The sequence below is a fragment of the Sorghum bicolor genome, chromosome 6 (genome assembly GCF_000003195.3).
Source record: "Sorghum bicolor cultivar BTx623 chromosome 6, Sorghum_bicolor_NCBIv3, whole genome shotgun sequence".
NCBI classification, from domain to species: domain Eukaryota; kingdom Viridiplantae; phylum Streptophyta; class Magnoliopsida; order Poales; family Poaceae; genus Sorghum; species Sorghum bicolor.
This window is the reverse complement of record NC_012875.2, coordinates 41298731-41312239: the sequence shown is the minus strand read 5'-3', so window position 1 is coordinate 41312239 and position 13509 is coordinate 41298731. Positions and strand designations below refer to the sequence as shown.

At 41.8% G+C, this 13509-nt stretch overlaps 1 protein-coding gene across 3 annotated transcripts; it reads right to left on the bottom strand.

Moving 5' to 3' along the window:
* LOC110436245 lies at positions 8650 to 12121 on the bottom strand. 3 transcript variants are annotated; one of them, XM_021462758.1, is made up of 3 exons: positions 12026 to 12121; positions 11803 to 11944; positions 8650 to 11535 (listed from the first exon to the last, which is right to left on the bottom strand). In XM_021462758.1, the coding sequence occupies exon 3, from the start codon at positions 10237 to 10239 to the stop codon at positions 9037 to 9039; it is 1203 nt and encodes a 400-aa protein (XP_021318433.1). In that variant the 5' UTR covers positions 10240 to 11535; positions 11803 to 11944; positions 12026 to 12121; the 3' UTR covers positions 8650 to 9036. The 3 variants fall into 3 exon arrangements, with proteins under 3 accessions (XP_021318433.1, XP_021318434.1, XP_021318431.1); XM_021462759.1 differs by having other exon boundaries at positions 8650 to 10266; XM_021462756.1 differs by having other exon boundaries at positions 8650 to 11944.

Here is a 13509-nt window from a genome sequence, read left to right as displayed (position 1 = left end):
TTGCTAGGAAGGTCTCTAGTTTCATGGTCATCAAAGAAACAAAATAGTGTTGCACTATCAACCGCCGAGGCCGAATACATTAGTGCCGGTAGTTGTTGTGCACAATTTCTTTGGATGAAAGCTACCTTGAATGACTTTGGAATCAAATTCAAAAATGTGCCTTTGCTATGTGACAATGAGAGTGCAATCAAGATGACACAAAATCCGGTTCAACATTTAAGAACCAAGCACATTGACATAAGGCACCATTTCATAAGAGACCATCAACAAAAGGGTGATATTAGCATTGAAAGCATTGACACCGAACATCAACTAGCCGACATCTTCACAAAGCCACTTGATGAGAAGAGATTTTGCAAGTTGAGGAATGAATTGAACATACTTGACTTATCCAACTTGAGGTGAGTGCACCCCCACATTTCTATATGACATGCCTCTCCTCCAACAAAGCAAGGTAAAGTTGGTTGACATAGCATTCATACTTGCTAAGGACATGATTAGAACATATAGACATGTTTGCATGACAATAGGCTCATTCATGAAAATCAAAAGATTTTGATGTATGTATGGTACCACTATTGCTTCTATGTTTGACTGATCTAGTAATAGCATATGACATGTTTGTGAGCTTGTGAGCCTAGTGTTGAATCTAGAATATGAGCTTATGTTGCGTAATTCAACATGGTCAAGATAACCCTTATACTTTATGAGGTGTGAAAAAGCTTGTCCTTGGATCAAACCGAATTACATATTCTAGGCAAGTGATCTAGATTGAACCATAATTTGACCCTCACATTGATTGATTTAATTCTCACTAAAATTTGAACCTTTGTGGTCATTGATGACTAAGGGGAAGAGAAACAAAGATAAAGTCAAAAAGGGGGGAAGAAACAAAGATAGGGCGAGAAAAGAAGAGAAAACTTTTTAAACTTGAGCACACAAATAGGGGGAGCAAACTCATGAACCATTTGTTGCATTTGAATGTGCACTAACATAATGTGGTGTTGCATTGCAAGTTTAAGTTCACCACTCTTGTTTGGTTGGTGCTTGCTAGAAATAGAATTTGAATTCTAGCATAGAGTTTTATTTTCATGTGGTATCTAGACATATAATGTGATCTCACGAGGTATCTTGAGTTTTTGATGTATGTCTAGCTAAATTGGTGCTAAGGATGGTATATTGGCAACTCCGATTGGTATCACGCTTCAAAGGTCCATTCTATATACCTTAGCATCATTTTGGTAGTAATAAATCTCCCAAAATTCCAATTCATGCATATGTGCAAACTTGAACCAAACTCATGGAAGCACATATGTAGGGGGAGCTAGTACTACCAAAACCGAAATTGAAATGTTTGTCCAATCTTGTCTCATGATTAAAATGCTTTGGACAAGCAATTCAAGTTCATTATGATTTCATTTCATATCATTGTGTTGGTTGTCATCAATTACCAAAAAGGGGGAGATTGAAAGCCTAAGTTTGGTTTTGGTAATTAATGACACCAAGTTGCTAATGCCTTGTGTTTAAGTGTTTGAGTTAGGCATAGCAACACATGTGATGAAGGTGCATGGTGGCATGGAAAGGTAGCCACTTAATCACAAAGGGATGAAGCATGAAGTGAAGATCATGGTGATAGACGAGGAGCAAAGTTATCAAGGCAAAGGTATAAACATAGGGTTTCACTTTTGCCAGTCTAAGATGAGTAGAGAAGTGATTGATCGGGTTTAGGATAGATAGCCGACTATAAAGAGGAGAAATCACGGTCGTCTCTCGAATCAAGTGCTACTAGGTCTATATCTTGAGCATATGCATTAGGATCTAGTAAAGTGCTAACTTAACTCCTTTGGGAAAATGTTTGTGAAAAGCATTTGAGAAAAATAAGTGTATGTTTTCTATTGCGCTGGTGGGAAATTTGGAGAAGTCGCGGGAGTGTTTTCTCACTGAGAAACACTCACCGGACGCTGAGTGCGGAGGCACCGGACGCTGGCCTCAGAGTCCGGTGTGCTAGACCCTGCTAGGGTTGAGCACCGGACGCACTCTGAGAGCATCCAGTGGTGTGCGTCCGGTGTGAAGAGGTTTTTCAAACCTCTCTGCGCATGAATCCGGTGAGCACCGGACGCTACCGGTGCTTAGCGTCCGGTGACCCGCTGGTTTGCGAAACTCTCTGCGCATGAGTCCGGTGTGGACCTGCATAGCGTCCGGTGGTCCGCAGGTGACCGTTATGATCTGACACGCGAGATTCAGGACGGACATGTGGCCAACTCTAGTGCACCGGACGTAGGGAGTCGAGCGTCCGGTGCTCACTTAGTAGCGTCCGGTGCCCCTGTTTTTAGCCCAGTGAAAACAACCAACGGATAGTTTCTTTGAGGGGGCTTATAAATAGTTGGTGGCCGGCTTTGGGAGGCTCTCTCTTGCACATTTGATTACTTGAGACATACATTGAGCTAGAGAACACTCCCTCCACTCATCTCCTTGCTTGATTGCTCATCCTAGTGAGATTGAGTGAGATTCAAGTGCTTTGCTTTGAGAGTTGCATTTAGTGGCACTTGATTCTTGAGTTTGCTGCGGATTTCTTGTTACTCTTGGGTGTTTCCCGATGCCCTAGACGGCTTGGAGCAGCGGTGGTGTTGAGCTCGTGATTGGAGATTGTTTTGAGCCTCACCAAGTGATTTGTGAGGGGTTCTTGAGCCTTCCTCGCGGGAGATCGCAATTGGCTACTCTAGTGGATTGCACGTGGCTTGGAGGATCCCCATCTTGTGAGTGGATGTGCGGCACCCGCTGAGGGTTTGGCTTTGGATTGTCAATTAGCTCGTGATCCATCAAGTGGGTGTATCGCCACAACGAGGAGTAGCTTGCCGGGAAGCAAGTGAACCTCGGTAAAAAATCTTGTGTCATCTCTTGCCGAGGTTTATCTATTGTGATTGTGAGTGATTGGTTGGATATATCTCTACTCTACAACGTTGGTATAACAATCACTCTCCACTCCTTTACTTACTTGTTTACCTTGCTAGTTGTTTAGCTTGTTTAGTTTAATCTTGTTGTTTAGGAGTGTAGCTAACCTTCTCTTGTTGTTGTGCTTTAGTGTTTAGCCTTGTACTAGTTTGTATAGGTGGCTTGCATAGCTTAGTTGAGCTAGTGCTAGAATTGCTTCGCCTTTTGTTTTACTAACTCACTTGCTTAGTGAAGTTTGTAGAAAGTTTAAATAGGCTATTCACCCCCCTCTAGCCATTTGGACCATACAAAGTATAACTTGGAATTATCCTTGTTACCTACACACAATTAATACAATAATTATCATATGCATGTGTCCACCTTGATGACCTTAGTAAAATCATAGTTGATTGTTACCTTGAATTTCTTGATACCTATTTGGATATGCATTTGGATAGTTCTTGCTAGTGCTTGATTATAATCCATGATCTTGTAACATGAATATTTGAATATGCAATAAACAATAAAATAAGCTTTCTAGCTACTTGAACTTAAAGGGTGGAAAGAACTCTGGCTTTTGCTAGATTGATCTTGACCCTCCATAAGGACTTATCCCTTGGCAAAAGCTGGGACAACTCATACAACCATGAGGGCTACATGGCTCTGGTTTTAGCTCAGTATGAGGATCTTTTTCTAGCTTGTTAGTGGTTACCTTAAATGGCGTAAGAATGGCTAGACACGTTGGGTATAGTGCGGCCTCAGTCCATGTGTATAGGTTGCGTGTTATGTGCCATGGAAGGGGGGCTCTATATCTGCCTGCCGAGTGAATCTAATGGCCCTAACTTGTTAGACGAAACCTTTGAAAGGCTTCATAGTGATCCCTGCCGACCTCCTTTGGAAGGGGGTTTAGAGACTCATGACCTCGGGCAAAAGGATAAATCACGACTCATGGGTAAAGACGTACAACCTCTGCAGAGTGTTAAATCTGGTATACTAGCCGTGCCCACGGATACGGACGGCCCGAAAAACTGACGAAATAGATGGACACTGATGAACATGATTAATGATGATAAATGATGGTTTATTATGTTGTTTATATGTGTTATTCTTAATTCTTGTATACATTGATCATGTGGTTATGGGATTTAATTATGCTACCTTGATATTTGCTATCTAAATATAAACATGCTATCTACCTATAAAAGCTAAATACAGTTAAACCAGTGTCAGCTATTTGAGCCTCATGAACCTCTGGTTATACTTGTTGTGTACGATATGTGCTCACTCTTGCAATTTCCCAACACCCCAGGTTATGCAAATGATGATGTTCGGAATGAGGACTATTGTTATGAGTACTAGGCTTGGAGTCAACCAGTCAACAGTGTCCCTGTGTGGTGGTTTTGTCGAGAGCGTTGTTTATTTCTATTATCATTATTGTATAAGACTATGTGATTTATTATCGTTTCGCTATGTAATAAACACTGCAATGGTACATTTGAGATTTGTCTACTTATATGTGCGACTGTTCCTGGAGCACATATGAGTCTTTTATGCATCCTATTTTGTTCTTAAAATATGGGTGTGACAATTATGAGCGACACATAGTGAGAATACGTGTCACTAATAAGGAGGTATGAGCGACACATACTGACAGTAAACACGTCACTGATAATTAGATATCAGTGACTCATATCAACCTACCATGTCATTGGTAGCATCTAACAAGTGACACATTTACTTTTTAAGGTCACTCATATTTTTTTATCAGAGCCACATAACACAATGTTCACAACACATATATGAGAATCCATCAATATATCACTACACAATCACAACTGAAGCTCTTCAAATAGATATCAAGTTCAACAAATTCACATTTATATCAAATTCATTGATAGATTCACAACAGGTTCATAACTTGTTCGAAATCCATCACAACATTGGACTTAACTTATATATTCAGTCACATAATACATCACTAGACCCATATAATGGCAATCACACATCACTGGCAGTTAACTGGGATGATAGAACTCTCCCTTCTTGTTGATGACCTGTGCCACTAAGAACATGGCCAACTTTTCTCTAATCGAGTATGCATCGATGGGGGTTGTCAACACTTCAAATGCCCGTGTCAAGACAGAACTTTGGTTAAAACCACATAATACATCACTAGACCCATATAATGGCAATCACACATCACTGGCAGTTAACTGGGATGATAGAACTCTCCCTTCTTGTTGATGACCTGTGCCACTAAGAACATGGCCAACTTTTCTCTAATCGAGTATGCATCGATGGGGGTTGTCAACACTTCAAATGTCCGTGTCAAGACAGAACTTTGGTTAAAAAACATGGCACAGTACAATGTACTGTACAATATAGAAGATCAATGTAAAGATGAAATTTCAGTCATGTGAATATTAGATGATAAAACTCCTATAGAATGATGTTAGTGACAATTAATTCAATTGCCTCCTAAAAAATGGTGATAATAGTTCAGGAAGATCTATTCAAGTAATTCAGTGCTGATTGGAAAAATAGAAATCCTATTAGCTAGATCAGTAGGAAATGAATCCGGAAGCTCTCCATCTACCAATGCCACGAAAAGGAAAAAACAAATGAATGTTCAAAGTGCTTGTAGAAATCAGAGGCGCGTAGGGAAGCACCAACGCCCAAAACTCAGGCGAGCGGTGACTGCATTTTAATCTATTTTTAGTACATTGAAACAACCTCAATCGGGGTGTACAATATATAGAAGGGAGTCCCACAAATTAGGAACTCTAGCCTTGACCGTATCAAACCCGTATCACAACTAACCTCACGTACACCCCTTATATGACTACAATTGACATCTTCTAACACTCCCCTCAATCATAACTTTATCAAGTTAAGATTGTTCTTGAAATTCTTGAACAGTCTCACAGACAAAGCTTTGGTGAGACCATCTGCCACTTGATCTCCTGACGAGATAAACTCAATGTCTAACAGCCCTTGTGCAACTCGCTCTCTGACAAAATGATAGTCAACTTCAATATGTTTAGTTCTAGCATGAAATACTGGATTGGCTGATAAATACTTAACACCCATATTATCACACCACAACTTTGCTGCTCTTGGGCTATTGACATTTAACTCTCGAAGTAGAGTCTGTAGCCACATGACCTCAGCAGTCGCATCAGCTATTGCTTTGTATTCTGATTCTGTGCTAGACCTGTACATAGTGCTCTGCTTTCTTGCATTCCAGGATACAAGATTGGACCCCAAAAATACAGCAAAACCACTAGTAGACTTGCGGTCATCACTACTACCTGCCCAGTCTGCATCTGAAAAAGCACTTACTAGAGTAGAGGATGATTTTTGAATTTTCAAACCCAGTGAAGTACACAACTTTATATATCTTAATATCCTTTTTACTGCTGACCAGTGAGCTATTGTTGGTGCATGAAGAAACTGACATACCTTATTGACATACCTTATTAACAGAATATGAAATGTCAGGTCTGGTCAAAGTCAAATATTGTAGTGCACCAACAACACTCCTGTAATGTGTGGTATCCTTTGGACCCAAGGGCGTACCTTCATTTAGTGTAAGCTTCTCACTTGCACTGAGTGGAGCCGAGACTGGCTTACAACTTGACATTCCTACGCTCTTCAAAAGATCCGATGCATATTTATCTTGCGACAGTACAATACCGCACAATACCATCACGTACCTTGGAGACCTCAATACCAAGAAAATAATGTAAGTCACCGAGATCCTTTAGTGCAAATTATTTCTGCAAATTTTTGAGGAGCAAATCTGTAGCTTGCTTGACCGAGCTGACCACAATGATATCATCTACATACACAAGAACAAACATAACTAAGTCCTTTTGATTGAGAAAGAACAATGATGTATCTGCCGTAGACGCCTGAAACCCAAGGCTGATCAACTTAGAACTGAGCCTTGCATGCCAGGCCCTGGGTGCCTGTTTAAGACCATAAAGTGCCTTATCAAGTTTGCAAACATATCCTGGTTTAGTAAGATCTTCATACCTTGGCGGTTGTTGCATATATACCTCTTCCTTTAAATAACCATGAAGAAAAGCATTTTGTACATCAAGTTGTCGCAGATTCCATCCCTTAGATATTGCTAATGACAAAATAATGTGAATGGTAGAATGTTTCACAACAGGACTAAAGGTATCTTCATAATCAATACCATACCTTTGCTTAAATCCCTTTGCTACCAATCTCGCTTTATATCTGTCAAGTGTTCCATCCTGTTTTTCTTTTGATCTTATACACCCATTTACAGCCTATAACGTTCCTACCTTTCTGAGGTGGAACTAGGCGCCAAGTCTTGTTTCCTATCAAAGCTTCATACTCTACGTCCATTGCCTTTTTCCAATTTTCATCAGACAAATGCCTCTTCTGTATTCCAAGGTTCACCAGAAGTTGTAAGGAAGGAATATCTAACTGTGCCGTCAGTATATACCTTCTCTTTGCGGATGCCGCTTTGAAAACGTGTACCGTGTTGGTACTGTGGAACTGCTGCTGCTTGAACCACGGTAGTGCTTGGTACAGAGGATTCGGCCATCTCCTGTTGTTCGGATTCTTTGTGTCCCGTACTCTCAGCTGAAGTGCTAGTGCGAGGAACACCTATTACAGAAGATCCCGTAGCTGCTGTCGGGGCCGATGGAGCCTGTTGCTGTGTTGCTGTCCGCTGCTGCTGCACAGACGACATCACCTCCTCTCCCCCGTTGGCTCCTGACAGCCCAATGATTGGGGCTAATCCCGAGGAAGATTGGCCGCCAGACTGTGCAGGAGAGGACGGAGGATCTTCCTTGTGTTCCATGTCGCTTGAGCTGGTTATTTCATGCACTGGTGCAACATCCTCGTCATCATTTTGAACAGAATTTGTGTCATCTGCTGAACCTGAGACATCATCACCACTTAAACAGGGAATATTAGTAGCATTAGTATGTTGATCATGTACTGTTTCTCCCCCTAGATTTAACAAAGTTGGATGAAGGAGGTTGATTTCTGAACGAAGACGTGCACCTGCGTTCGGATGAAGTTCAGAAAAGGGAAACACATTCTCATCAAAGATGACATCTCGAGAAATATAAACGCGACCTGTGGATATGTCTAGACATTTGTAACCCTTATGAAGGGGACTATAGCCAAGAAAGGCACACCGTTTTGACCGGAATTCAAGCTTATGAGCATTATACGGGCGTAAATTGGGCCAACATGCACAACCAAACACACGAAGAAAATTATAGTCAGGCTCACGACCAAACAAGTATTTGAGAGGTGTAGAGCGATCAAGAACCCGACTAGGGTGCGATTGATAAGATACACCGCAGAGAAGAAAGCTTCATCCCAAAACTTCAAGGGCATGGAAGCATGGGATAGAAGAGAAAGACCCACTTCTACTATGTGGCGGTGCTTGCGCTCGGCAGGACCGTTCTGTTGATGTGCATGAGGACAGGATACAAGATGGGAGATGCTGACTGTAGCAAAAAAGAATTGAGTTTTTGATACTCTCCTCCCCAATTAGTTTGGACAGCTAGTATTTTTCTGTCAAACAATCGTTCCACTAAAGCTTGAAATTCTTGGAATTTTTGGAAGACGTCAGATATATACCTCAGAAGATAAATCCAAGTAAATTTGCTAAAGTCATCAATGAAACTAACATAATACCTCTTTCTACCAACAGATTCAGGAGCAGGGCCCCAGACATCAGAAAAAACATGCTCCAATGGAGCAGTAGAAATACTATCTGAATTTTTATAAGGCAATTGATGACTCTTGGCCTGTTGACAGGCATCACACACAGACTCTTTTGAGGACTCAACGGAAACATGAAGCTTATTATGACTAATGACATGTTTGACAATACTAGTTGACGGGTGTCCTAGACGACTATGCTACCTGGACATTGGAACTCGAGACACACCATGAGCTTGCTTTATTGGTGGAGCAGGAAGAGGATAAAGACCCTTGTGGCATCATCCCTCTAGAATTGTTTTCTTCATTGCCTGATCCTTGATGGCAAAAAATCAGGGTGAAATTCTAGAAAGGCTGAATTATCACAAGCTAATTTATGGACAGACACTAAATTTTTTGGGATTGTGGAACATGTAAGACATTGTTTAGATGAATATCACGATATGGGGTATGAAAAGTAGCATGACCAACATGACTAATGTTCATACCTGTACTGTTAGCGGTATGGATCTGATCTCCTCCATGATACTTGTTTCTGAAGGCCAACTTGTCTAGATCACTCGTGATGTGGTCAGTGGCGACCGTGTCAGCGTACCAATTGGTGTCAACACTGTAGGATTTTGTTGCAGCGGCTACATGCTTGGGATCTGGCACGTAATCTTCGTCATACCTGTGCCAGCACCTATCTGCAGTGTGTCCAAGTTTGAAGCAAACTTGGCATAGGGGGCGATCATCTTCTTCACTTGGAGAAGTACGGCTCCTATTGTAGGAGCCACGTCCACCGCCTCTGGGAAAATTGGAGTTGCCGCGACCGCGTGATGAAGATCCACCACGGCCACGACCTTGCTGCCCTCCTTGACTACCTTGGGTGCGGCCACCTCCCCTTGAGAAGCCGCCACGTCCTCTGTTGACGGCATTTGCTGAACCAGCGCTACCTCCATAGGTAAGATCCATACGATTCTCAAAATTGAGGAGTTGAGAGTATAACTCCCCAACTAAGATCTTTTCAACCCTAGCAGTAAGGGCTGTGACCAGGGAGGTGTAGTCTTCACCAAGGCCTGTGAGTATATACTCAACCAGTTCTTCATCATCAAGATTGCGGCCAGCTGCAATCATCTCATCACCAAGCGCTTTCATCTTATTGAAGTAATCGGTGATGTTGGAATTTCCTTTCTTTGTATTGGCCAGCGCGATGCGCAGATGGACCGTGCGTGCACGGGTTTGGGAGGCGAACATCTCTTCAATCGCCGCCCAGACATCTCCTGCTGTTTCTCGTGTGGCGACTTGGGTTGCCACATCTTTGGAGATTGAGGACAACAAGAAATTCAGAACCTGCTGATCACGAACTTCCCACTCTTCAAAGGCTGGATTGGGGCTTCTCTTTTTGCCTTCCTTCTCCTTGCCTTCTTCGGTGGTGATGATCTCTTTGTTGGGTGCCTTGGCATCACCGGAGAGATGACCCTGGAGACGAGCGCCACGTATAGCAGATCGGACGAACGCCTTCCATAGAGGGTAGTTGCTTTTCCCAAGCTTTTTTGGGACCTTGAGGCCAGAGTGGGGATTTGATGATGATGAGCTCGAGCTCGACATGGCGATGGGGATAGATTGATTTAGGCTCTGGATACCATGTAGAAATCAGAGGCGCGTAGGGAAGCACCAACGCCCAAACTCAGGCGAGCGGTGACTGCATGTTAATCTATTTTTAGTAGATTGAAACAACCTCAATCGGGGTGTACAATATATAGAAGGGAGAGTCCCACAAATTAGGAACTCTAGCCTTGACCGTATCAAACTCGTATCACAACTAACCTCACGTACGCCCCTTATATGACTACAATTGACATTTCTAACAGTGCTATCAGAGAATGTTACAGGCCTGCATTACTCCATACCTAAGGACGATATCACTAGAAGGGTTTGTCAGTAAGATACATGGTAAGGTTCTAATGATATTTACTATTGTATAAAGCTGCAAACTATGACAGGTGGTGGGTAGCAGCAATCCTGATCTTCCTTCAGGCCATAGATACAGCGAGAAGTTGCACCGGTTGCTATTTCTGAGCTAGTAATTTACTGGAGATTCACTAATAAATTTCACTTTTGTAGATAGGTTTCACATGTGAGCGTGTTTGCTTTTGTACTAGGGACAAACTTGATGTAAGGATTTGATTTCTTGGCAGATCAACTACACAAAAGATTACAACTGGATAACCAGGGAATAGGTCTTGACATTTAAAAGGCCACTAGGAAGTAGGAACTATTACCACCTACCAAAATCCCAGCTTGGGCCTGGGGGTCAGATTTATAATAAAATTTCCTGAAAGATATGTCACCATACAGAGCAGTGAGTGACCTACTAACATTAGTGGAATGGGTTTTTGACGAAACACTTTTAGTATTTGTACATTTTCCTCTTACAGTCTAATCACTTCAAATCAACACACATGGGTCCTCAATGATTTATTTACATGTAAGTGTTTTCTTATGCAATATATGTATTGTTGGTAATATATTTCATACAAAATAGATGGTGATAACTAAACATAGGCCAAGGTAAAACCTGCAGTTTTTCATCTAGCTCTTGGCAAGAAAGTTACAGATAGTTCTAGACATATGTCAGATTGACATATTAAAAAATATTTTAAGTTACAGATAGTTCTAGACATTGTGCTGATCAGGAAATACTTTTAGAAATTATATTCCAAGATACAACTACTGTAGGCCTAGCAATTGAAGTAGGTCAGTAGGCATCGCACTAAATTAAAATGTAGATCAGATTGGTACTCCAACAAATTGAGGTCAAAATGGGGACAAAGAATTGGAGCAACTATGGCTAAGTACTACCTAGCTACTGAAAAGCCTCTGCAACCACCATAGTTTATTGGCCTGTCCATATTCATGCTGCGTGAGTTCAGCTACCATCCAAACTTGAACAAATTAATTACATAACTATATTCTATAGCAGATGAGGAGCAGTCGTGGATCTAGGAATAGTCTAATAGCATCAATTTACAAAAGGTACACAATAGTAATTAGACTTTACTAGATCAAATAGGGCAAGGAATCAAAAATGCATCATCAAGGTAAACCAGTAGGCCTTTATCTCACAATTTACTGATGTATATGTACATATTATGATGAGCAGAGACATACCGATCTTAGAGCACTACTCCAGTAGCCCAGAGATGAGGACGTTGGAGCGGAAGAGGTGCCTCATGGTCTCGAAGAGGACTCGCCCAGTGTCCCAACTCTGCCCACCGCCGATGAAGCCCCTGCGTCTGCCCTCCGCCTCCTCCTACAACCAGTGCCAAAACGAAGTATTCCAACCCAACCCTATGTTGGGCAAAACGAATCAGTGCAAAGGAGCATCTCTTACCTACGTCTTGCTCGCGAATGGCTACACTGGCTGCTGGAGAGTCAAGGTCGGGAGAGACTGCGGCGCATGCGATAGGGCTGCGGGAGAGAGGCAGCTGCCGAGAGACTTAGGGTTACAGACAGGAGAGGGAGGAGGGATGCGGGTACATGTTAATTTGGGCCGGCCTGCAGGTTTCTGGCCCAGTTTCCTTTGGTCTGGGTACTACAACCCCGTTTCAGAGGATATGTTGCCTACACGACTCTTGTAAATAGGTCCTAATAAGCACTATCATTGAGTAGCAACATCAGTCTTGGTTGTCGTCAAGGAGGAGCAGGAGTGCAATCTTCAATTCCATCAGAGAAAGTACACGAAAACTGTTGATGAGTTTTTTTTTGTCAATTTGCCAAAAAAATCAAGAATGGAGAGGAGAGATATAGTAAACTGTTGGAGTTGCTTGATATATATTGCCCACCACTTTGGAGACTGTCAGGTAGTCAGTGACGGGGCTCAACAAGAGTCACTGATATGTATAAATAGCAGTGACGTGTCTGGACAATACACATCACTTTTAATACTAGTGACGCGTTTTGTTCGTACGAGTCACTAATATCTCTCCATATCAGTGACGTGTCTACGTAAAATGCGTCACGCTTATTAATAGTGACACGTTTTGTTGGGAAGAGTCACTAATATGTATCTATAACAGTGACGTGCCAAATTAAAACACGTCAATTCTATTATCAGTGACGCGTTTTCTTAGAACGAGTCACTAATAACATGCCATTAGTGACGTGTCTTGTTCATGGGGCATGGTCAACAACTTAGCAGCGACACGTGTTGTTTACCCGCGTCACTAATGTGCTTATTAGTGACGAATTTCAGTTCCGAGTCACTAGTTGAGGTGTCTCCTTTGTGCTGTTTTGGCATAGCGAAAGCACACTACTCTTTTTGTAATGTTTACTAATTTCAGGGCCTATTGCCTGGTGGTGTTCAAGTAGCAGTCAAACGACTTGAAGCATATGGATGCTACTCTGAATCATATAAATGACATATTGTAATACCCGATTTTAAGGACAAAACCAGATATGCATCATATGCGAGTTTTAAAAGGCAAATCTCACATATAGCTACAAATAAGGGGTAATATCAAAAGACAATGCATAAATATATAACGTACTTAGTATAAAAGAGATAACCTTCAGTATCAAACAACGGATAGACAACTCCAAACTTCGGGTATTAACTCCTCTCCACAGGATCAAACTGACTGGTTGCTCACAAGCCTAAACTTCTCCTGAGGTTTGGGGAAAATTGCAAGAGTGAGCACATATCGTACTCAACAAGTATAACCAGGGGTTCATGAGGCTCAAAAAGCTGACACTGGTTTGACAGCATTTAGCTTTTAATAGTGAATAGCTTGTTTAATCATTGGATAGCAAATATCAAGGTAGCATATTAAATCCCATAACCACATGATCAATTTATACAAGAATTAAGAATAACAC